General features: G+C 40.1%; 1 protein-coding gene across 1 annotated transcript in view; it reads right to left on the reverse strand.

The window, feature by feature from the left end:
* Positions 1–24,979, reverse strand: part of sea (scheggia) — a 115,716-nt gene extending 90,737 nt beyond the window's left edge. The window contains exon 1 of the mRNA XM_067158701.2: positions 24,570–24,979. Coding sequence (XP_067014802.2) covers positions 24,570–24,696 — 127 coding nt within the window. The 5' untranslated portion in view covers positions 24,697–24,979. The remainder of the gene's footprint in view (positions 1–24,569) is intronic.
* Positions 24,980–27,457: the final 2,478 nt, after the last annotated feature.

Raw genomic sequence — 27,457 nt, forward strand, 5'->3', positions numbered from 1 at the left:
ATTATGTCTGTATATCAGTGAGAAAAGTATCTATGTTTCAGTTTTAAAAAATCACTTCAATTGACTAAATGAATAGCTAATGAGCTCTTAGGCAGTAATTACTTTGCTGTTAAACTATGTTGCTAGTCTTTTACCACCCAATACTGATCTTTTTGTTTCTTTCATAGTTTTCCCCATCTCTTCCTTCTGTTGTGCCCATATTTATCCAACTTTCTTCTTCTTATCTTACAGTTGCAACAACAAAATTGAAAATCTGTGAAGATAGCTCACTTCAATGTGTGTCTCTTGACGAAGTTAGAACCCAGAAAAGAGCTTGTCACAAACCCAACAAGAAATGGACATCCAACATGTAAAAGCCGTAAGTGTTTTCTTTATTTTGTGTGTAATTTGTTTTCAGATCCTGTACTAATAAAGCTAACTGTATGGTCTTCACCAGGCAAAAAAAAAAAAAGGGAACAAGAAGTTGGTGAAGGGAAAGCCCATCTATATCAAGATAGCAGTGTATGATGATCATTGGTTAATTTCGCTGGCGCAGGGGTTGGGTGTATGTGTCGTCTTCATCATCATTTCATCCTCAACACAACGCGCAGGTCATCTACGGGCATCAAATTAAAAAAGACCTGCACCTGGTAAGTCGAACATGTCCTCGGACACTCCCAGCACTAAAAGCCATACACCATTTCATTTCATGGTTATGATATGAGACAATAACATTCTTTTAAATATTGCCACATTTTTGGACAAGGTTACTGTGATTGCTTTAGGTAATTTACATAGTCTGCTGTTTTCTAATTTTGATAGAAAGTATAGGTACTTAATAAATAAAAACATTAAGAGCATAATCATAATACTACAGATACATAATAATAATAATAATAATAATAATAATAATAATAATAATAATAATAATAATAATAATAATAATGTTATGCACCGTAAATCACGGAGTGTATGTCCAACCCTTGTCTCGTTTCTGCATAGGGTTGGGTATGAAGCGATATGAATCTTTGTAGAGTGTTTTAACGACTGGATGTCCTTCCTGCTGTCAACCTCACTGCAGAAGTTAACGATATGAAATGAATGGTGATACATTATATAGCCATGGGGGAGATAATTAATTATTTATTTAGTACATAAGTACATTTGACTTCCAATCAAAAAGATTGATTCATTCAAAATAGAAAATCTGAATTATATTCATTATCTCATCATTCACAATTACTCTTTCATCAATCATTATGCATCAACTCAGGTCCTAAGCGGACTAATTGATGTTGTACCGGTAGTCAACTCAAGAATAGAGGAAAATATCCTTCCACTTGTGATTACTTCCTCTATTTCCAATTCTCCTCCTGAACCTGGCGGATAATGTAAGCCGCTTTTATATAACATATATAGCATCAAAGGGACTGCTTAGGACTTGAGTTAACTCAAAGTATAGCAGAAAGAGACGAGGTGAAACCTGGTGCCGACACACAGCTTACTTCTGTCGAATAGCACCATGGGGTGTGCTCAAGTCTTAACATCTCATCCGACGGACGAATCACCATCAGCAGCGTCATATACTCTCATTCCATATGAACACTGCGGAGAGGTTTGGAATTGAATCTAGGCTTTTGGCATGCTGTCTAGCGATCAAAAATTGTGTACCGCCACCTCTCCTGCCAGCCAACATTCCGATGGTGAAACAGTTTTCGACCAACGGGACTCGAACCGGCTAACCACAGTGTCAGACCACATAGACTTGGCGCCTTAATGATCATGGCTACCAGGCGGCCTTCTACACTAATGAGTCATGGCATTAATTCTATATTATATATATAAATATAAACCTCTGTCACTTATTAACTCCTTCCCATTACTTACTGTTACTTTCTTCTTATCTTACAATTTCCACATTAAGACAGAAGATCTGTTAAGACGGCCCCTCAATGAATGTTGACGTCTGGTCCCCTAAAGAAGCTGGGAAGCAGAAAAGAGTTTCACGGTCTGAGAAGAGCTGTGGAGATTGTCCTTTCCTTTTGCATTTTCACATTTGTCCTTGTCACCCTTTTCTGTCACACTCTCTTCCCAAATTGCCTGTCATTGTGTTTATCCAATTATGGATTCTTCTTCATGATCCTTTCTTTGTGTATATGATTTACATATGCACCACATAGTTATGGACTAAAGCACCCTAACCTTGAGTCACCTGTAATTAACATACAGTACACAATGGTTATCATGGAAACTTCTTAAACCCTAACGTAAGAGGAATATATCTAATACCTGAAAGGTTACAATTACAACAGGCTTATCATTCACAAAAATGTTTTCAATATTACACACTGTTATCAGCATATGGCAGTAACCAGGAAGATAACAAACCCTGATAGGGTCTAAACTCACAAGTCATGTTTTCACAATAGTGGACATTCAAAAGCAATATTACCAAATATAGGCAACTGAATTTCAATGACTTTAAATGAGTAATCAAACCAAACCCCATGGTGCAACAGTTCCGAAGCGACTGCACTCAGCCTGAAGGCCTGTAGGATCAGCACAACGAATCCTCTCGGTCGTTATTCTTGGCTTTCTAGTCCGGGGCCACTATCTCACCATCAGATAGCTCCTCAACTGTAATCACACAGGATGAGTTGGACCTTGTAACAGCCCTCAGATCCAAGCAAGAATTCCTCACTTAACCAGGAATCGAACCTGGGGTCTCCGGGTAAGAGGCAGGCCCCATGCCGCAAGGCTGGCAATTTAAATGAGTAGGTGCAATTTAAAGTATGGGCGTAAGCCACAAAGTATGTTCCCTTAGAAATTAAGTTCCCTCCTAGTGTACTTACAGATCTAATAGCTTGTAGGCACACTGATAGATTTTGCATAGGTACACAAGATTGTAAAATCAGAACCTTGCAATAGCAACTGTTGCACCGAGCAAGTGGCCGTGTGGTTTGGGTCACAAAGCTGTGAGCTTGTATTCGGGAGAGAGTGGGTTTGAACCCCACTGTCGACAGCCCTGAAGAAGGTTTTCCATGGTTTCCTATTTTTACACCAGACAAATGTTGAGGCTGTACCTTAATTAAGGCCAAGGCCACTTCCTTCCCACTCCCAGCCCTCTTCTATCCCATCGTCGCCATAAGACCTGTCTATGTCGGTGTGATGTAAAGCATACTGTAATTATTGCAACTGTTAGAAAATGGAAGATTTACTGAACAAGTGGTTATGAGAGGAGATCTATATAGGGAGCATCAAAACTCAACAGTAAAACTTCAGAAATGGATTCCTAATATGGAGAGAAGGGGGGGGGGGGGGGGAGTTATGACAGCATGGGTGTGAAAATGAATAACTGCAGAGTATGGTTGGCCACCATGCTCTCCTGACTTAAACCTTCTAGACTTTTACCTTTGCGGACAAGTAAATTCTGTTGTGTATTAGACTGCTGTTGGCGAAGAACCAGCTCTCTGTGTACACACTGCGGCAACCTATCAGACAGTACGCACTGAACCAGGCATTACTTATCATGTTTGGCACTCAGTGTAAAGGCGAGCAGAGGCCTGTATCCAGGCAAGAGGAGGAGGTCACTTTGTACATTTCATCTGATACGTGAACAAAGTCTTCCAGCTGACATTACAGATATATTAAGCGTAAGAGTGCAACAGTGTTGGGAGTGTTGAATTGTACTGACAACACTAAAGGTCAGATACTAATTATCCTTAGGATATTGCATTTCTGTTGTGAGAGAATCAGCAGTCGGGGAACAGTCCTAGCCTGTTGCCCAGGAGATGTCCAGATGTGGCATATACACTCATGTTCATAAAAACCAGAACACCTTGAAAGACTAGAGATAGGAAGTTCATATTCACAGGATATGTGCATTAGTATGTTCTGAAGAAATGATTAGCATTTGAACCATGTTGGCCCTCAGGTTCAAGGTCCAAATCAACATATCAGCGCACCACCACCGACTGGTAAAATGTGCTTGCGGCTCTCGTTGTCACTATAAACCGAAGGTAATGGATCATTGTGACTTGAGCAGACCTGTGTGAGAACTGTACCATCAAATGAGTGGGTTTGAAAGAGGGCACATTATTGGCATGAGAGAACATGAATGCATCCACCTGGGAAATTGCTGCTCTGTGGGACGAAGTGTGTTGGCAGTGCAACGGGTGTGTACAGAATGGTTCACAGAAGGCCGTAGAACACGATGAGATGGGTCTGGTAGCACCACCCAGAACCACACCCCACCCCCCCGAGAAGATCGACACCCCATCCGAATGGCATTGCAGGAGAGATCTGCGTCCTCCTCGGTTCTGGCGCAACAGTGGAACAATGTAACCCATAGTACACTATCAGGAGTGACAATCCGTTGCCGTTTATTACGGTGTGGGTTACTGGTGCATCGACCACTTCTCCGCCTACCTTTGACTAATGTGCATAAACACGCAAGACTGCAATGGTGTATGGAACAATGTCACTGGGACAGCAATGGCAGCAGATAGTGTTTTTGGACGAATCCAGGTTCTGTTAGTATGAAAATGACAGGGGGAGAGGCATCACACTGACTGCATTCGCACAAGACATACAGTGCCAATTCAAAGCCTTATGAAGTGGGATACTACTGGGTACAACCACTAATCACAGTTGATGCGTGTCCAGGGCATGTGACCAGTTTGACCTATGTGAATGACATCCTGCGCCCCACAGCCATACCCTTTCTGCACGACACCCCAGGCGCCATATTTCAGCAGGACAATGCGCAACCACATGTTCCTGCCTTCTTGTTGTCACAGGATGTCAGACAGTTGCCCGACCCGCACAATCACTGGACTTATCGCCAATCGAAAATGTGTGGGATATGGTGAAACGATGGGTGCAGCGCTGTGACCCAATGCCAAACACCAAAGATGAACTGTAGAACCAGGTGAATGAAGTATGGATGACTATACCCCAGGACGCCATTCGTGCCTTATACGCGTCAATGTCATCACACATGGAACAAGTTATCAGTGCCCATGGAGGACCCAGTGCCTACTAGGCAACAGGACACACGCTGAACCTACGTGACTGAAATGCTAATCGTTTCTGCAGGACATACTAATGAACATATCCTGTTAATATGAACTTCCTATCTCTAGTCTTTCAAGGTGTTCGGTTTTTTATGAACATGAGTGTAGCTTTGAAATGAACAGTAAGTGGAGGCTTCTCTCGTGTCCCTGCGACCATACAACATAGTTTATATGTTTTACCTTCCTTTCTTTTCCCAAGTTTTTAATGTATATATGTTTTATTCTCTCTTTAATGTAAAACTTCTTGCTTCTGGCATGATAAATACATTAACTATATGCATAACTGGACCCATGTTGTCATACACCCTTTTGTTTTTTCCCTCTATATGAGAAATCCGTTCCTGAAGTTTTGCCATACACTTTTGATATACCTTGCATAATAAACTGTTTTCTGCAGGCAAAAACACACAACCTGTCAACATTCCCAGAATTGTGTATGTCTACCAAGAGAAAGTGATATATTTTCATCATCTGTGGAAGTGATGATGTCAATCTGCAGAGGCTGGAACAACTAAATAATAATAATATTGATTTTACGCCCCACTAACTACTTCTACGGTGTTCGGAGATGCCGGAATTTTGTCGCATTGGAGTTCTTTTACGTGCCAGTAAACCTACCGACATGAGAAGGACGTATTTGAGCACCTTCAAATACTACCGACTGAGAAGGGAACCCGCCAAGTGTAAGAACCTGATTTTCCAGAAACCTCGTCATTTAAAGAGGGGTCGAAATAAGCGAACACATGTTTCAGCTTATCCGTAGACACTCGACCGTTCCCGACAAAACGGAGCTGGAGTTTCCGACGTGCTCTAATAAGTGCCTTTTAGCGCGCAGCAAGTTCAACCGAGGCGGTGGCTCAGTGGCTTTCGCGGCGACTTCACACGTTTGCGCCCCGTGTTCAAATCCCGCTGAATTGTTCTTTGTTTTGTTTAATGTATCAACTTATATCCATTGACGGTTACTGTATGAATGTTTCTCTGTTGAACTTGTGATACCCTCTAAAAAAGTTACGTAAAGCACGTCGGAAACTTCGACCGTCTTTTTCTCGGAAACGGTCGACTGTCTACGGAAAACCCAATACATGTGTTCGCTTATTTAGACACCTCTTTTGCTGAGCGAAGTTTCTGGGAAATTTGACTCAGAAGGCCAGCACTCTACCGTCTGAGCTACTCAGCACGGAGAGGAGTAGCTGTCCATTATCATCAGACGCATTTGTTAATGAAATGAAATAGGAAAACAGACATGTAACACTGAATCAGTCAGGCGTGTTCAACAACCACGTCATTTTCTATCGTCAAGAAAGGGAGTCGTTTATTTCACGCGATGCAAATGTTTGAATAACTTTGGTAATTATGTGGAAAAATAAAGGAGTGATTGTGAAATAAAGCAGTATTCTTTCCCTTGACCTATCTTTACCTCTTCTCCTACTAAATGTTCAGGAAATTTACTTTTTAGACCTACCCTCGTATATTCAGTAGAAGTGTTTCTCGTATCGTGAGTTGCACAATGTATATCTGTGAGTACCGGTACTGTACGTGTGTTGTTCACTGTATGACGTAAGAGGTTTCCACTTAATATTTTACCTTGACGCACAATGTACAGATAGGCTACATGCCAGAAATGTTGACCTGTGCAAGTTGTTTTACATGCTATAAAATCTAACAACAGCCAGGGCTGAACTTTCAAAATTTGGACTCAAAAAGGGGGGATATGGGCGCATAGTTGCATGTTGGCTCCTCACCTGGATAAATGGGCAGGGTTGAGGAAAGATATGACAGCATACCTCATAAGTAGACCTGGGATTTTAGGCTCTAAAAAAATTAGTTTTAGGCGCCTAAAATAGGCTTTTAAAACAAGTAAATAGGCTTTTAAAAGAGAGAATAGGCACTTAAAATATGTTTTTAAAATGTGTGGATAGGCAGGAAATAGACTTTAAAATATTACAATATACACTTAAACTGTAACGTGATACTTTTTTACTTTAACAAACGTGGTATCCCTATTCTTAACCGAAATAACTGCAAAATTAAGACAGAATAAAAAAGACTTTTATCAAAAACAATATAAAAAAGTCATGTGTCAAAAAAGTTATGGATTATATGATATATCATTATCAGTACTGATCTAAAACCTTAATACTAAAATCACTGTACACAATTACAGCACTGTAGGCATCCAATAACGGTGTAAATGCGAATGGAGTATGTGTTTTTTATTTGTGAGGAACATTCCTACAGTACTTTCATTCGTAGTTTGCTTTACAGTACATAATCTTCTCCAAATTTTCCACAGTCAGGTTGTGTCTTTTGTCTGTTAAAATAATTTTGAAAGCAGAAAAAGAGCGCTCCACACTCGCAGATGTTAGAGGGGCATAGGAAAATTTACCTACATTTTTCAATTCAATTTCACTTGGTAAGTCTACCTTTTCCCCATCCATTACCTGATGTACCCTTTTCAGCACTGAATAACCTGGGTTTTTCTTCAGTACACTAGACCACTTGTCTCTTATTTTATCCCCTACCTTGCCCCTAGCACTTTGTATGTTATTCTCAGCTTCCTCAATTACAGAAAATTGCTGTTTGAGACTGTTTCCTTTTTCCTCCATTTTTGTAATGGTGGCTGGAAGAAATGAAAAATTTGCCTGAATATATGCAATGTCTCTCTGAACACTGGAACAATCATTTAACAGCTCTTTGACAGACGACACACATGCAGAGTTGTCTGTTAAAGGCAAACTGTCTATCACAGTCATGATTTCCTCAAGATGTTCTGCATAATGCAGGACAGCTTCCACCCAGGAACCCCAACGGGTGATGATTGGCTGTGGTGGAAGGGGAATAGAGGGGAGTTTCTCTCGAAAGATGGCTATTCTTGATGGAGCCTTACAGAACACTTTCTTCATTGTTGAAATGTGAGTATTTACTGCAGGAAACTCGGCCCTAGCTGTTTCTGCGAGTCTATGCAAGGCATGGGCCATGCAAGTAACATGAATTAAAGAAGGATAGAAAGCTTTGAGGAGAGGTGCAGTGGCAATCATGTAAGAAGCAGCATCGGAGACAAGGAGAAGGACTTTAGAATCATCAACACTCCCAGGATACAACAATTGCAACCCCTTATTGATGAAGTATGCAATGCTTTGACTATTGACTTTCTCAAGCTGTTTACAGCAAAGAAGGTGAGCAGTAGATGCCTGATTGGGTTCCAGTTTTCCTATTATAAGGTTAGCAATGTACCTGCCCACAGAGTCGGTGGTTTTGTCCACACACAACCATATGCAAGACTCCCCAATATCCTCCCCGATAGACAAAATTACCTCTTGTAACAAATATCTAAGTAGTTTTTCTTTAATGTAGATGCTGATGGGATGTGCTGCTTGGTGTATTTCTGTAAAAAATCTCTGAAAACCGGATTATGCACAGCATTCCAGGGGATATTTGCTGCAACTAGGGCTCTACACATATCAGCATGGAAACCATTATGGGTTGTAGGAGATATAGTTTGTGTAAGCAGAGTCTGTCTAATGTTACTTTTCATGGCTGCTTTTGCTTTGTGACTGGCAGTATCTGCATGCTGAAGGTGGCATTTTTTCTCATGTGAAATCTAAAACACAATAAAGTGATGTCAATTAGAGAGTAAGCTGAGGAATAGAAAGGGTGAGCTATTGAATAAAATTTGTAATTTTGAACTATTTAAATTAAGCCATTATTACCCTAAAGTTAATTAAGAACAAGAACACTACAGTCCCCAAAGGGCCTTGGCTTTCAATAACAGTTGCTGCCCAGCTCATGGCCTGCAGATATTGGGTGGCATGTGGTCATCACGATACATCCCTCAGCCGTATTGCCTTGCCTTCGTGACCCCTGCCCACTGTAGCTTCTCAACTGTCCTCACGATGCAGGGCCAACACCATTCCAGACCTCATAGATTTCTAAATTACTGCGGGTACTGGAAATCGAACCCATGTCGCCTGGACTAGGTCTCTACAATTAATTAGAGGAGCCAATATGAAAACCTTAGTTTTAGATTAATATGAAATTTAAGATATATGCACATACCTGTTTATTGCAGTACTGACAGAAAATAATATTGCCATCAAAAGTCATCCCTGGAAATTGTACAAGCCATTGTTGTATAAGCACACTCTTAGATGATTTTGTTTTAGGCATAATGAACTATATTCACTTAAACAGATGTTCTTTCACTGGCGACTTGACACAGTATGTTCCTTCTTACTACCTGCTCCTTGTTCTTCCTAGATAATCCTCCCCCTCACCCCGTCACTCAACACAGAACGTCCTTTACTACCTGCTCGTTGTTCTTCTGAGCTAATCCTACACCTCCACCCTTCACTCAGCATTCCTTTGGTGACAGTTGTCTGGGAAGAGCACATTTCTGTGAAAAACCCTCCCTCTGCTATTCTGCTCGTTCCAGGGATATCCATTGTGTGATTGTAAAAATTACAGAAGTTGAATTTTATTTTAAATGTAGAAAATAGGCATTTTTAGGCACTAAAATAGTAAAATAGGCTCTAAAGGTCCAAATAGGCATTTTAGGACACTGTAAAACTCTATTAATATAAGGGATTTATCATGAAACGTCAACATATTTTTTAAAAATCATGTTATTTCATAAGGGACCAAATAGGCATTTGCCTTAAAATCCCAGGTCTACTCATAAGAAATATGCCAAGAAAATTCTGTGAAAAGTCTTGTACAGTACACATATGCTGTAAAATTCCAAGCTATGGCTGTCTCCACTAGACAGTCCACATTTCTCATAATAATAACAGCTGCAGCAGCTGGGTTGAATGCCTCAGACAGTAGAAGAGTTAACTTTTTGAGCACAAGTTGTAAGGTTTGATCCTAGCTCAGTGTGGTGGTATTTGAAGGTGCTGAAATATGGCAGCTTGTGTTGGTAGATTTACCAGCATGTGAAAGAACTCCTACAGGACAAAATTCCGGCATCTTGGCATCTCCAAAAGATGAAAATATCAATAGCATTATTATTATTATTATTATCATCATCATCACCACCATCATTTGGTAAGTACTGTGGAAAATTTCAGATGTTGAAAAAATTACTGCATTTTAAAAAATAGTCTCAGTGTGACAAAAAGAGAAGCCGGCTTAGTTGTTTCAAATTAACACAACTTCTGTGGGATTTCAACTGAAAAGAGAAAGTTATTTAATGGAAAATCATGTTCTAATTTCAGTGAATCAATGTTGAGTTTCAAATGCAGTATGGTCTGAATGAATTAAGATACACAATGTGCATTCACTTCAATCTGGAGTGCAGAGTCAGGGTTTCTCACTGATGATTATGCTGACCCAACAGAACCAAGTAGAAACAAGTATTCAGTCCAAGGAAGAGTCTGTTCCCACAAAATGGTCCCATACCAGTTCCCTTTCAGTGTTAGATAGTTTTCTATTCCCAAGTCTTCTATGATTTTTGTAGGTCTTTCCCAAGGCCTTTTCCCAACAATGTAGCCTTCTATTCTATAGTATGGTTGTCATTAATGAAGAAAAGAGTGAAGTGTGACTCCACCAGAATGAACATCATTTGCACACTAATTTCAGTAGATATCCCTATCGCCTATGCATCTCGTACATCTATCCACACAATTTAAAAGCACTTTGGAAGAACACCATATTCTAAAAAGCCTCCAGACATTTTACATAACTTTTACTTGCCATTTTGGTTACTGAGGCATAGAGTAGTACAGTTCTGATTTTATGTAGGATCCTTATACAAAGGTAGACCTTATTAGGCCTACAATCTCTTGGAATTTAAAACCATTTCTGATATTATTATTATTATTGTTATTAATAATAATTGCAAGGTCTAGCATGCAGAGTGGCCAAGATCATCTATACGGTCTGACACTGTTGTTAGTTGGTTTTTGAGACCCAGTGCTTGAAAAAAAATTCATCATTATTAGGAATGTTGGCCGGCAGGATAGGAGAGATGGTGGTATACGATGTCTAATCACTAGATTGAGTGCCAAAAACCTAGACTCAATTCCAAACCTCTCCGCAGTGTTCATATGGAGTGAGGAAACATGATGCTGTTGATGGTCATTCATCCATCGGATGGGGATGTTAAGCCTTGAGCAGACTCCTTGGGACTATCTGACAGGACTATGTGCTACCCTCTCCCTTCCTACTATCATATAGCATGCCATTCATTTCAACTCATTAATTAATGTCATAAGGTTGACGTCAGGAAGGGCATCCAGTTGTAGAAACTCGCTATGAAGGTTCATCTCATTTCATACCCGAAAATGAAGAGAAACGGGATAAGAGTTGGACATACATATATACATTAAATGCAAGGTCTCAGCTACCATATGCAGGTATTTTTATGTAATGCCATTTAGGCTGCCTGCGTGTCAATTTTGGCGTTCTGTTTTACTCTATCAGATTGCCAAGTAAACCAAATCTCTCTTGGGTGATATATGACCAGGGGTTTTTTTTTTTTTTTTTTTTTTTTTTTTTTTTTTTTGTTAAAGCACTGCAAGAATCATCAGAGATTTTTTCACATGCAGACATCACAGGACAGTGTGTCAAACAGGCTTTATTCCGCCATTCAGAAGTCCAATTACCTCTGCCGGGTTTGAACCCGCAATCCTGGGATCCGAAGGCCAACACTCTACCACTGATCCACGCAGGGAGCTATCATTTCCAATGAGGAACAAGTAACTTCAGAAATAGGCTAAAATCCAAGCAGAGAAATTTTCAGGCCGAAGCTAGTTGGTAACATGGCCTATACGATGACTGTCAATAGTGTCTTAAGTGCTGTATAGTACCTCTAATATATTCATTCTTGGGTTCAGTATCTGTTACAAGTAATTAACATACAAAAGCACTGAAAATAATTAAGCCGTATATACAATACTAGGCTGATTACATAATGAAAATGGTAATAGGAAGAGTCTGGTGTCTCTGTAGTTGTACAAGGCCACAGGGTTATCACCAGACATGTGGCAGCTCCATGAATGAATGATCAATTGGTATATATCTCACACCTGACAGATGTACAACGGAACATGTTACCATGCATGTGCAACGCACTGGTAAACTGAAGAAGAAAAAAAAAAAAGCAGCCTGACTAAATAATCACAGAAGTTAGGGATTGTTCAAATAATGTAATAATATTTGGTTGATCCACATTTACTCAAACAAATCAAGACACAATTTCCACAACAGCATCTCCAATTTAGAAAGCTTTTTTAAATTGTCTTTATGTCACATCAACACAGATAAGTCTTATGGCGATGATGGGATAGGAAAGGGCTAGGAGTGAGAAGGAAACAGCCGTGGCCTTAATTAAGGTACAGCCCCAGCATTTGCTTGGTGTGAAAATGAGAAACCACAGAAAATAATCTTCAGGGCTGCAGACAGTGAGGTTCAAACCCACTATCTCCCAATTCACGCTGATAGCTACGTGGTCAAAACCAAGCGGCCAATTGCTCGGTAATTTAGAAAGTATTTTTTTCCAGGATATAAATATCAGTACAGTAAAAGCAATGATAAAATATTAGTTTTGCTTGTTGTTTTAAGGGGCCTAACATCGAAGGTCATCGGCCCAAAATATTAGTTTAATAATATCCATAGATTGTCAGATATGATGCAAGGACGTTTATTTGGTTTTAAAAATGTTTAAATAAAAGTTGTTCTTATAATGTGCGTAAGTTTAATTCCTTTTATTTTCTTAGGCAGGATTATGAAATATACGTCTTTATAAAGACATCAGTATACAGATCATCAATACTAAAAACAAATTATGTAGATAACTCCTTTTGGCCATTCACTGTAAGAAAAATATCACATGGTAATGAATGTGACATAATGAAAATCCACAGTGAGTTTCCAGCCATTTGACTGGGCCAGGAATGGAATGAACGAAGCCCCACCTAGCGGCGAGGATAGGAACTGTGCTGGCTGCCGAAGCCTGTCGCACTCCTCTAGGACAATGATTAATGACTGACAGATGAAATGATACTGGAGAGTGTTGCCGGAATGAAAGATGACGGGGAAAATCTGGAGTACACAGAGAAAATCCTGCCCCGCCTCTGCTTTGTCCAGCATAATCTCACATTGAGTGACCAGGATTTGAACCATGGAACCCAACGGTGAAAGGGTGGCGTGCTGCCACCTGAGCCACGGAGGCTTGCAAAAAATGTCTTCAGCTTATCCCAGCTGTTTATGGGGTCGCTGGAGTTACCCAGGCTCATTTTGGTTTTGGCCAGGGGTTTAAGACCAGATGGCCTTCCTGATACCAAGCGATTCTTCAGTTGAAAATCTCGACCCAGGATCGATCGGGACTTGAACCTCAGCCTTCTGAATGGGAAGCCAGCAGGTAAGCCACTAAGCTAATCACACCCTCTCCACCCCCGCTTCCCAAATGAAAACGTGACATAATAGGGTAAATCATAGTTGCAAAGCAGGGCAAAGCAAAGCCATACAGGCCATGAATATTTTAAAAAATTCCAAACTGAAACTGGTACTCTGGTAGTTCATATTTTAAATTGCAATATAAACCTGTAATATCAACAAACATAAAAGTCACACTACAGAAATGTAGTTATGCCTAAACAGCAAGGTGTACCTTGAATAAATAAGGTAGTCTAAAAGAAACACCCATCGCAGATAAACTATGAATATCACATCTGAAATTATACAGACACATGACATGCAGACCCACAATTACATCATGAAGTAAAGGTTGGTTATCCACTGTTACAGCAAAAAGAGGATGAAGCAGACCTGTAACCACCTGACTGATAACTATACACAGCAACATGAGAAAGTTAGAGCTCCCCTACGAAGCACAATACAAAGGAATAAATGGCACCTCAAGATCAAGAAAGCCAACTCTGAATGACATTCTAATTAATAAAAGCCTTTCCAAATAATAAGTAAATATAAAATGTATAAAAATTTATATCTGGAAGTGTTGTTCTTTAAAGCTGTGAAAGATGGACTACTGGCAGATAAGAGGCATTTTAGGTGTGGTGTTGGAGACAAATAGAAGGAATGCCCTGAATGGCAAAAATTACCAATGAGAATGTGCACTACAGTTAGGAAAAAGAAAAGTCTTCGAAAGGACCTACTGAAATGTAGAGGTCAGTTTACTGGACACTTGTACAGGCACAGTGCCTTAATGGTGAAAGTTTTGAGGGGATATTAGAGGGTAAAAGAGGTAGAGGCAGGCCAAGATTGCCGTTTATTAATCTATTCTGATGTACCGTACATGTGAAATCCAATGTGGGAATGAAACAACTAACAGAAGAAAGGGAGGAGTTGAAAAGAAGAATTATTGCTGTCCACCAATCTTCAGATTGAGGGACCAAGAAGAAAGGAATGAAAGTCTGACCATAATATGTTCTCTCCATAAAGCCTAATGTTTGAGAATCTCAATGCTGGGTTCCGTGGTTGAAATCCCGGTCACTCCATGTGAGATTTGTGCTGGACAAAGGGGAGGCGGGACAGGTTTTTCTCCGGGAACTCTCGTTTTCCCTGTCATCTTTCATTCCAGCAACACTCTCCACTATCATTTCATTTCATCTGTCAGTCATTAATCATTGCCCCAGAGGAGTGCGACAGGCCTCGGCAGCTGGCACAATTCCTATCCTCGCCACTAGATGGGGGCTTCATTCATTCCATCCCTGACCCGGTCACTGACTGGAAAACAGGTTGTAGGTTTTTTATAGCCTGATGTTTATGCTGTCCACAGATACAATTTATAGCTCTTAAAGATAGTAGGCCTAACATTAAAAAAAAAATTAAATCATCCTTTATCTATTTACAACTATTTAAGAAAATAATACACAAGGGAATAGTTCATCATAATTTGTAAATAAGCTGTGCTACTGAACCAAATTTGGTTAACAATAAGAAAATTGGCATTTTTCAGTAAATAGCTTTCATCACTATCACAATCCTATGTTTGCTGACATAAGAGTTTCAGTGACCTCATGTCTTCAAAATAAAGGCAGACTAGAGTGGTACGAGGAGAAAAAAATTATTATTATTATTATTATTATTATTATTATTATTATTATTATTATTATTATTATTATTATTAAACCATCAATAGAGAGCAGAATATATAAACTGAAGCAGGCACAACGGATAACTTGGCCTACATACAAAAAGAAATGTCTTTCGATTAATGCTAAATTTAGGCATTATAACTCTGTTATTAAACCAGTAGCAACTTATGCTTGTGAAACATTATTTAAACTCAATACTAGATCAACAACAGAATGCTTACAACGAGTTGATCGAAGGATACTCAGGACGCTCATAAACAAGAAACATCAGGTGGATGGACAGTGGAGATTGTTGCCGAATGAGGTTATCTATCGGGAAAGTGAGTCCATCACAGACACGATGAGAAAAAGAAGAATTGCCTTTTTTTGTCATATATTTCGACTAAGTGATAACAGAGTTTTAAAACAATTATTTAATTACTTTTGGAATAATAAATCAAAAAAACAATTGGTTTAAAAAAGTCCAAAGTGATTTGGAGGAGTTGAATATTACCATGCAAACCATAGAAAACAGAGGCGAGAAAAGTATTTTGAAGAATAAATGCATCAGGCTTCCTCTGACCACTGTACAGAGGAAACAATATAACGGATGTGGAGAGGGCAGCCAGGTCAACCAGACTCAAGACTTTTTGGGAGAAGAAAAGGAAGACAAATTTGTTGTAGTCTGATTTATGTGCTCCAATGTGGGCGTAAATAAATAAATAAATGAATAAATAAATAAATAAATAAATAAATAATTATTATTATTATTATTATTATTATTATTATTATTTACATAGTGAAATCAACACTCTGCTGAATCCAGCAAAGGAATAGTATACAGTAGAATACAATTACTTCTCTGTACATTCCTGGAGTATAATAGAATTCCTTCATTACAATTCAATCACCTAAGACCATGCAGAATAGTTAGTCTGCCATTCACTGTACAGTGACTACCTTAAAAACCTGTTTAAAGACCAAGAAAAGGTGAAATCTACCTAGTTGTTTAACAGCAACGTCAATACCCTTACACCAACTCACAGTAAATACTTTCACATGTTCACAATGCATTGCATAACAACACTGGCCTGCAGGCAACAACATTTCTTACCTAGACAGATCAGGTCTCTAACAAACATGATTTCATCACAGGCATAATCTCAATGCTGCATTCTATTAAAAGCTTGATAGAGAAATGATTGGATAGTAGGTCCTAGTCTTTAGTCTCCAAATATTTATTTTCAAATTCTAGCCCTCACTAACTGTAGGTAAATAAATCAGTGCAGAGACAATAATCAAGGACCAGTTGCAGAGTACAGTTGATGGCAAGGGCGCACAAGCCCGAGGACAGGGGGGGAACGTGCCGCCGCCCCCCCCCCCCCACCTAGCTCTCAGGGAAAGGCAAAAATCTAATGTAATCAGGTGTTTTCCTTTCAAGACAATGATTTAAAAGTCGGTATTACTTAAAAGTGGTAGGGGATACCGTGGGTGATGTTCTACAAGTCGCCATTCATCTTCCAAAATATTAAAAATACTACATACCCCTAGGTCTAGCCCCCCCCCCCCCCCCTACAAACTATCCTATGGGTGCCCTTGGTTGATGGAGCCATTTGTTCTCTATCATCAAGGTTGTGAGAACAAGATCTACTAGAATCAGCTGGCACTGAACATTGCTTAAATGTAAGAAACCCTTCTCACTACAACTGATTTAATTAAGCATACGGCTTACAATACAATCATTGCACAAAAATTAAAATTTTAAATATCGGTGTAAGTTTTTCATATTATCAACTACCTGGGTTTTGTCAAGAAAAAGTATTTTGGGTCACTTGTGTATTATAGGTAGGATGCTAATGGAAAAATACTGGGAGAAGAACAAGCCTTTATTTCTAATATTTTTGGACATTGAGAAAGCATACGACAGTGTACCAAGGGAAAGAATTTGGCAATGCATGAAAGAACTTCAAGTGCGAGATAGCCTCATAGACAAAGTGAAAATGTTGTATAGTGGGAACAGAAGCTGTATTCAAGTAGGGTGTGGTTTGTCGGGCTGGTTTGAAACAAAGAGAGGAGTGCAGCAGAGCAGCTCATTGTCACCACTTCTATTTATTATTGTAATGGATGTAGTAATAAAATCTATTAAAAGGAAAGAACATGGAGATATCAAAGCCTTCACATTTGCAGATGATGTTGCGATCTGGAGTGACTCAGAAGAGGAATTGGGAGAGAGAATGCAAAGCTGGAATGAGTAGTTTAAGAAATATGGTTTAAAGATCAGCAAGACCAAGACTGTGGTGATGAAAGTGTATGGGGAAGGAGCAGAACCAATAGTCATGTTAAATGAAGCTCAACTGGACAGTGTTCCAGTTTTCAAATATTTGGGTAGCGTTATATCAAATGACAACCTAGCAAAACATGAGGTGAACAATCGAATCAATAAGGCAACACAATTTTACCACCAGGTAAGACACATGCTATGGGATGAGCAAATACCCATGAAAACAAAAATGACATTGTACAAGTCCTATTACACACCAATTCTTACATACAGTCTCGAAACCACAACACTGACCAATAGAGAATTCCAAACTTCAGCCAGCTGAAATGAAATTCCTACGCACTATGATCCAGAAAACCAGGAAAGACAAGATTAGGAATGAGAAAATTAGAGAAGAAGTAGGAATAGATGATTCTCTCTTCAATAAGATTCAGATATCAAGACTGAAGTGGTTTGGTCACATAAAGAGGATGCCAGTAAACTGAACTGCAAGGAAGGAATTTGACAGAAAGGTAGAAGGAAGACGACCCGTGGGTAGGCCACGAAGGAAATGGATAGACTTAGTTAAGAGCGATGTACTGCTGAGAGTTCATGATTGGGACAAGTTGGTGGAGGAAGAATGGTACAAGGACAGGATGAAATGGAGGAGGCTCATATACCACACCCAGGAAACTGCAGATGGTTTAGGATGATGATTATGATGATGATTGTGTATTATAGGCATGCAGGACACATCCTTGAGTGATGTGATGGCCAGTTTGTCTATCAATCCTCTAGGCCTATTCACACTTTGGATGAAGATGTTCATTTCTTTTGCTTTTACAGAAAGTCCAGACAAACTCTGTGCCTTGTCTATAAGTGGTCAAAAGTTAATAAAAGTCCTCAAATCTAGGGACACATTTTATGATGCAAGGGATACGACAAAGCTACAGAGATAAGGACGTTTCCCACTCACGTGACCACGGTTTGATTAGACTGAATTTGCTGCTGATAAAGTGCTTAGCCAGGGTGCCTCAAATGGAGTATGCTTGAGAGATCTTCATGAATGAGCAGCTGCTGGTTATTAATTATTTTATGATATTTTCAAATTAGAGAATTGCATCTGCAAAGGTGTGCACAACTTAGGACAAAGCCACTGAACTATGGTGATCAAATGCATGCAGTGATTCAGCTGAATGTAAAGTTCTTCATGTAAAGAGTGTTTCAACATACTGCTGCAGAGTATTCAACCACAGAATATGCACAAGTCCAAGGGCAGAGCAATAGGGAGCTATTACATTTGAACAATTACTGACAAGTAAAAGAATCCCTTTTAGGTCTAACTTTGATCACTTCTCTCTCTAAAGAATTAACAACTGAAAGGACACTGAACAAATATAATCATCTCTTTTTTCTTCCTGGTACTTTTTCCAGTTTATTGGGGTCTGCTTTGATGCAAATTTGGGCTAGTTTTGCGTCCTCCCTTACACCAACCCAATATGGAATGTGTTCACTTTCACCAACTTGACTATGTGCTTTGGGTCACGTAGCTGTCAGCATGCATTCGGAAGATAATGGGTTCAAACTTTAATTAGGGTCATGGCCGCTTCCTTCCCAGTCCTAACCCTCTCCTATCTATGGCCAGGCTGAATAGCTCGGAAGGTACAGCGCTGGCCCTCTGAGCCCAACCTGGCAAGTTCGATCCTGGCTCAATTTGGTGGTATTTGAAGGTGCTCAATTACATCAGCCTCATGTCCGTAGATTTAGTGACACAAAAAAGACCTCCTGCGGGACAAAATTCCAGCACCTCAACATCTCCGAAAACCGTAAAAGGAGTTAGTAGAACATAACAATCAATAATAATATTATTATTCTCCTACTCTATCACTGCCGCACGACCTGTCTTGTGTCAGTGTGAAGTAAAACTAACAGTAAAAATATTTATATTAAGTGTTTCTGTGGTGTGTTGCATGTACTGTAGATGAAGAGAAGTGTATTAAGACGAACACAAACATCCACTCCCTGGGTCACAGAAATTAATCAAACGCAGTTAAAATCCTCGATCTGGCCAGGGATCAAACTGGGGTGTCCTCTGAACTGAAGGCCAGCATGCTGACCATTCAGCCAAGGGCTGGACAAACACATCATCTTCTTCATCATCATCATCATCATCATCATCATCATCATCAACATCACCACCACCACCACCTTCTTCTTCACTTTATCCCACTCAGGTGGCATTGGCTTATCTGGTAACTCTCCTCCAGTAACACTGAACTTGTACTTTATTCTTCTTTACAAGTTATTTACGTTGCACCGATACAGATAGGTCTTATGGCGACTATGGGGTAGGAAAGGGATAGGAGTGGGAAAGAAGCAACTGTGGGCTTAATTAAGGTACAGCCCCAGCATTTCCTGGTGTGAAAATGGGAAACCACGGAAAACCATCTTCGGGGCTGCCGACAGTGGGGTTCGAACCATCTTATCTCCCAAATACTGGATACACTTAAGCAATTGAGCTCGGTGACTGTTTTCATTATCACTGGTACTGATGCAGATTGTTCATCTTAATTTAGATCTTTCCAGAGCTGGCTGGCCTGCCAACTCTGTGCACCACATAATATTCTGATCTTTTTTTTATTATTATTTATAAGCTTCATTTTCCGTATTGATTGGATTCAATTTATAGACAAGAAAAGTGTTCCACCGATCAATACTTATTTATTGTGAATGAATTATTACATTAGTACCGGTTTCGGCCTATCATGGCCATCATCAGCTAGTACATAACATTTATAGTCATTAGACAAAATTAAAAAGATGTTACGTTAGATCATCCGGATGTTTAATGAAGAATGGAAGTAAAATATATTGCAGTATTGTTATGTTAAAATATTTGTGATTAAAGGTGGTGGTGATGGTTACAATAAACTAAAACCTATTTAGTGTACATGGATATGAGTACATTAAACACATTAAAACATGTAGGCCACAGTATAAAACACTTGAAAATTATAACACATTAAAACATAGTATATATTTTTTTAAACGTCTATTAAAATTCGAGTTCATGTTGTGTAGCACTCATTCTTCAATCTTCTTGTTGTTGTTGTTGTGCTAATTTAGTTGTGTTAGGTGATCGTCGAGAATGTTCTATGGCTGATGTACTTTATTTTGATGTGTTGTAGGAACTCTTGTCATTAAAATTTGTTTTCTTGAAAATTGAGTACTGTACAATTCAACTGTACTCCAGTAAGTTTTATATATATTGCAAGACAGGGTTTGGTTTTAGAGCAGTTGGTGGAGACCTGCAACACTGCAAGTCTCCAAACATACCGGTACACAACCTCCACAACAACAATAACAACAACCACATAACGTACATAGACAAGAGAGGTGCCGCCACCAACTGCTCTAAAACCAAACCCTGTCTCGCATTATATATAAAACTTACTGGAGTACAGTTGAATTGTACAGTACTCAATTTTCAAGAAAACAAATTTTAATGACAAGAGTTCCTACAACACATCAAAATAAAGTACATCAGCCATAGAACATTCTCGACGATCACCTAACACAACTAAATTAGCACAACAACAACAAGAAGATTGAAGAATGAGTGCTACACAACATGAACTCAAATTTTAATAGACGTTTAAAAAAATTATATACTATGTTTTAATGTGTTATAATTTTCAAGTGTTTTATACTGTGGCCTACATGTTTTAATGTGTTTAATGTACTCATATCCCTGTACACTAAATAGGTTTTAGTTTATTGTAACCATCACCACCACCTTTAATCACAAATATTTTAACATAACAATACTGCAATATATTTTACTTCCATTCTTCATTAAACATCCGGATGATCTAACGTAACATCTTTTTAATTTTGTCTAATGACTATAAATGTTATGTACTAGCTGATGATGGCCATGGTAGGCCGAAACCGGAACTAGTGTAATAATTCATTCACAATAAATAAGTATTGATCGGTGGAACACTTTTCTTGTCTATAAATTAATATTCTGGTCTTCGCTGAAGGTGATCAAACCATCTCAAGTCAACTTTCCTTCAGTTTCTCCAAGATTGGTGTTTGGTGTTACTCTCACAGATTGGTAAATGGTGTCATTAGGAATTTTGTCTAACCTGGTTACTCCACGGGCCCTTCGGAGCATCTTCATCTCAGTCACATGAAGTTTCAGTTCATCTTTCTTCTTTGTAGCCTATCACTCCAAACCGTATAGAATGACTGGACTGAATCATTTTGTACATTTTACCCTTCAGGGGAAGAGAGACCTGTCGCTGGTATCTCATTCGCATTAAGGTGGTGATGTCGGCAGACCAGTGTGAGGGAGATAGCAGATTTCCAGGTTTTCCAGAAATTTGTCTACTTGGGCTCCATGATTTCCAATACAGGAGGATGTTCCAAAAAAATCACGAGAAGAACTTCCATGGCCAGGGCAGCCACCACAAAGCTGAGTGATTGTTTTACGAGTGCAACCATCCTCTATTAACACTAATCAGAGGGAAGAAATGGAAGGGATCGAACACTTTGAAAAATTAAGGTATCAGCCAAAGAAAGACAAGGCCACAAAGGGCATGCTAACGAAAGACTCCCTAGGCTTGGAAACCTATTACCATAGGGGTCTTTAAAGAACAAGAGTTGGCCAAGGAAGGTTGGATAGGATAGATGAAAGTGAGGAGCCTGGCACAAGAAAGTGGAAGCAATAGAAGGATTCAGCTGAGGGCACCTTGAATGGCAAACCCACACTCCAAAGTTAAGAACCACTGGAGCCCAATTTTAGTCACCTCTTACGACAGGCAGGGGGATACCGTGGGTGTTATTCTATCGCCTGGACCCACAAAGGGATTGAGCAGGATATAGAAGGAACAGATATCTACAAAGAACACACAACTGCACCTCATTCACTCCCTCATATTCCCTATTGTCATCTGTGTAGTTGAGACCCAGGCAATCAAACAGGCAGATAAGAGAAAAATAGAGAGCACTGAGATGTGGGTTTACCAATGCATTGTGCGGCTTACTGGCTGAATGGACAACGAAGTGCTCTTCGGTTCAGAAGGCCCCGGATTCTGTTCCCAGCCGAGTCCGAGATTTTAAACCTTAAATGGTTAATTCTCTTGGTTCGAGGACTGGGTGATTGTACTCTCCCCAACATCCCTGCAACTCACACACAACACTACCCTCCACTACAATAACGCGCAGTCTCCTACCCATAGCAGATGCCGTCCACCCTCGTTGGTGAGTCTACCTTACAAGGGCTGCACCAGGAAGACACCCAATCAGATGGGTGGATCTTTTTTTTTTTTGCTATTTGCTTTACGTCGCACCGACACCGATATGTCTTATGGCGACGATGGGATAGGAAAGGCCTAGGAAGTGGAAGGAAGCGGCCGTGGCCTTAAGGTACAGCCCCGGCATTTGCCTGGTGTGAAAATGGGAAACCACGGAAAACCATCTTCAGGGCTGCCGACAGTGGGGCTCGAACCCACTATCTCCCGGTTACTGGATACTGGCCGCACTTAAGCGACTGCAGCTATCGAGCTCGGTGATGGATCTTTTAACGAAGCTCTCCTTATAGTGACAGACAACCACACTTACAGAATATGTATCAGGACAGCAACAGGGCATAGGACTGCAGAGGAGGAAGATGCCTCATTTCATTTGTGGGTAGTATAATGGTACAGAAGTTCCTGAGGTAATCTTATAGTGGTAAAAAGGTAAGGTAAACTCGTGTCCTCATCCCGAGGTGGCGCAGCTTACTTACTATCTTATAGTGGTGATGATTATTGTTTTAAAGCCTAGACAACCATCCCCTCCTATTAACACCAATTAGAAAGGAAAAATGAGGATATTGGCTTAAGACAAAAAAGGAAAAAGGGCTACGACAGACACGAAAATCTCTCTAGGCCTTACAAACCTAACACCGTTGGGAATAGAAGAGAACAGAAGTTGGCCAAGAGAAGTCGGTATAAACGTGAGGGGGCCTTACTCAAGTACTGGGAAAAATCCCTGGCTCAGTTGAGGGACCCGTAGTCACCAACTCGCACTCCCAAGACGAGAGACCCTAGTTGCCTCTTACAAAACACAACACACTGCCTGTAAGTTGCTGCTGAAAACTAGCATTTGAAGCATGAACAATGCCTGCAGATAATGAGCAAACAGTTACTCATGAGGTGAAAGGAGGTGCAATAATACTTTCTGACTCAGTAAGAAGAGGAATGGCAAAGTATTACGCCCTTCATCTTGCCTAGTATGCCTCACAATAGCACTGCCATGGGCTTTTGATTTTCCTTTACACCTGCAAAACAATCTGTTGTAGTTTTGGAGGATCTAACCATCATCTGGGTTGACTTCAAGAAACATTTCACACCAGGCAAATGCCTTAATTAAGGCCACGGCCGCTTCCTTCCAACTCCTAAGCCTTTCCTATCCCATCGTCGCCATAAGACCTATCTGTGTCGGTGCGACGTAAAGCCCCTAGCAAAAAAAAAAAGAAACATTTCTATATCTTAAATCTGTGGAGCCTATTCAGGGATTACATTTCCACAAACTGGTAACCTAGAATTAAATTATAGTGTAGGAATCAGCCTGGAGTGCTTACAATACAGCAACAACGGCGATTTTACAACATTAAAGGCGTATCTTTAACGCCAATATTTCGACAGAGAGAGAGAAACATTAGGCCTACCACATTTTTGGGATGGCTTAGCTTTTAAAGGGATATTACCACAGACATTATTTTACCATCTGTTTGAATGGGGGCTTTTCATATAACACTCAAATACTTTAATTAAGGAATAATTTTAAGAAGAATACACCGGATGACCTGCATTTTATGTTACAATCATATTTACATGAAAAATATAGCGTTTTCAAATATCTCGCAAATAATTCGATATGTTTATAAGGTTATGTTCTGGTGTCGTCTGTCACTTTTGACTTGCCATATAAACTTACATCTGAAATTAATAAACCAATCGAAGAGAAATGGAACGTCGCAATAACTTGGCATCAATATAAATAACATGCGTGTTTAAATCACAAAACATGTGTGCGACAAATGTCAGATTTTTTTCTTATAGACCAACCACTTCTACATATGATGTAAACAAATGGGCGTGCCCTTCAAGTCTCTGAACGAAAACACATCTCAAGGTGTCGGGAACAAAAAAACTAGGAAATTCGACGAACCTGCAATTATTCCTTTTAGCCCCATACTGCCAGGTGCTGCAGCAGCAGCAGCAGCCGCACCAGAGTGTTCCAGCCATGGTCGGCGAAAAAATGGATTTCGAAATTCAGGTTTCTTGTCTCGGTTCATTTCTTTTTATGATGTATACAAATTCGTTATGTAAAGTACACAATTCAACCAAACCGCATTCACGCGATGATATGGAAACGCATACTCTCATTCACAATAAAAAAAATATCTTAAAGACTACTCTTACAATCATTCACACTGACCACACGCGATTATATGAAATAAAGTACACAAAACAAAAAAACACTTTCCCACTCACACACGCTTCCACCAGCCCGAGAGCTTGACCGTTCCAGCGTCTCGTAGCCGTGCTTCTGTTGCTGTGGCTGACTACAGTAGGCTGGGTCCTCGAGTTGTTTATCATACGACTTCGCGTTTTGTCCAATCATCAACCAGTATCAGTTTTACCACGCATGCTTCACCAAAATATCCCGTCAGGATTGAAATATTGACAACATTGATTTCGCTGGACACCTGTCTCGATGTTTCGAGCTCAACACCTGACTATACATTGTTCTCGATACTAGAATGAACGAACAATTATATTTTAAGGATGGCATTGCAATTGGAAGAGGTTAAATTATACCGTGGGCCTAGCCTTCTTATATATTTATGATTTATGTTCGTAGCTCAACAAACGTGCTTGTGCTTTTGCCATAACTTCACTGAAGGGTTCAGTTAAAACACTAAAAACAGAAAAGACCCTCTTCCAAAAATGTTCAAGTACCGTGTTACCACACAAAGAAAACGCATCTAATTTCCTCCCTAAAATCAATCACTCACTACTGATTTGCATTTACGGCAGTCGCCCAGGTGGCAGATTCCCTATCTGTTGTTTTCCTAGTTTTCCTTAAATGACTGCAAAGAAATTGGAAATGTATTGAACATCTCCCTTGGTAAGTTATTCCAATCCCTAACTCCCCTTCCTATAAACGAATACTTGTCCCAATTTGTCCTCTTGAATTCCAACTTTATCTTCATATTGTGATCTTTCCTAGTTTTAAAGACACCACTCAAACTTATTCGTCTACTGACGTAATTCCACGCCATCTCTCCACTGACAGCTCGAAACATACCGCTTAGTCGAGCAGCTCGTCTCCTTTCTCCCAAGTCCTCCCAGGCCAAACTTCGCAACATTTTTGGAACGCTACTCTTTTGTCGGAAATCGCCCAGAAAATCAGAGTGATAGCAATATTATTTCAAATAGAGTACCTACCTGTTATTTTAAGATAAGGTAAGTTGCATCGAATGCAGTGCTATCGACTAAATTAATTATAGACTATCGTACCGTACACTCCATACATCAACCTGTATGTGAATTACGCGCCTTCGAGAAACTTTTCCTCCTGCATACAATTGCAGAATTCAATAATCGTCTTCCATGCTCCCGTTCTTCTTCTCTTTCATAGCCGATTTCATTCACCGCCATGTACAATTCGCAGATGGCAACCAAGGGTCCCGAATTCTACATTAATGTTAATTCTGAGATAACGTTGTTCGTCTTTCCTATGCGAACCCTTCTTGCTTGATAAACCGTTATTCATTTTCAACTTCACATCTTTCCCGATTTTCAGGACTGAAATAGTCCGATTTTGCTAAACACGACCCTGTGCTTTCTCTATCGCCACTTTTCCCCTACCTACCTCAAACATGCATTTTCGAATCTCATTTGCGTCAGAACGGAAAATGAAATGAAAATCCACAGCCTGCTTCCAGTCATTCGACCGGGTCAGGAATGGAATGAATGAAGCCCCCATCTAGCGGGGAGGATAGGAATTGTGCCGGCTGCCGAAGCCTGTCGCACTCCTTTGGGGCAATGATTAACGAACGACAGATGAAATGAAATTGGGGAGTGTTGCTGGAGTACCCGGAGACAAGCCTGTACCGCCTCCGCGTTGTCCAGCACAAATCTCACGTGGAGTGGCCGGGATTTCAACCACGGAACCTAGCGGTGAGGGTCGGTGCGCTGCTGCCTGAGCCACGGAGGCTTTTGCGTCATACTTCCCTTTCTCAAATCCTTCATATCCGACCGCTGTCGGTCAACTCAAGCGAACTCTACTCCGCTTCGAGTCCGGCAATTTTATCTACGTCGAGGCTAGCGGGGTCTTAAATTTATATCATGCTCCTTTCCTTAAATTAGCCGATACCAGCCAATATCTGCAATCTTCGACGCCCGCAAGTCGGAAATCTTTCTTCTATTGTTAATGTTATAACGAACTGTCAGTCCTATCGTTTTGCCCCTTAAACTGGTCATAACTACCTACCACTCACATAGCTCAGTAGCAAGAACGGTACCTGTATTAAGAGAACTTAAGCTTCACAGACCCAAACTTGGAAACTGACGCCTGAAAAGTAATTAAACGAGGTACGGTATTCCTTTTACAGACAAAAAGAGTGAGCCTTCCCAACTTCCAAGGCTCTGAACATGGGAGGGATGGTGGCCAAACGGCACCTAGCTAAATCTGGCATGTGCTAGCCTTCTGAGCCCAAGATGACGGGTTCAATCCCAGCTCGATCCGGTGGTATTTGAATACGCTATCTCGTGGCGGTAGATTTGCCGGCATGTTAACAAACTCCTGCGGGACAAAATTCCGCCACTTCCGTATTTCCAAAAACCGTAAAAGTAGTTGGTGAGATGCAAAACTAATAACACTGTTGTGTCATAAATCCATAGACGGTTTGATGAAGCCCTCCCTGTCACCCTATCCTGTGCTAACCTTTTCATTCCTACGTAACTGCTGCATCCTACATCTGCTTGTCATATTCATACCTTGGTCTGCCCCTACCATTCTTACCGCCTACACTTCCTTCAAAAATCTAA

The sequence above is a fragment of the Anabrus simplex genome, chromosome X (assembly GCF_040414725.1).
Source record: "Anabrus simplex isolate iqAnaSimp1 chromosome X, ASM4041472v1, whole genome shotgun sequence".
Lineage (NCBI taxonomy): Eukaryota > Metazoa > Arthropoda > Insecta > Orthoptera > Tettigoniidae > Anabrus > Anabrus simplex.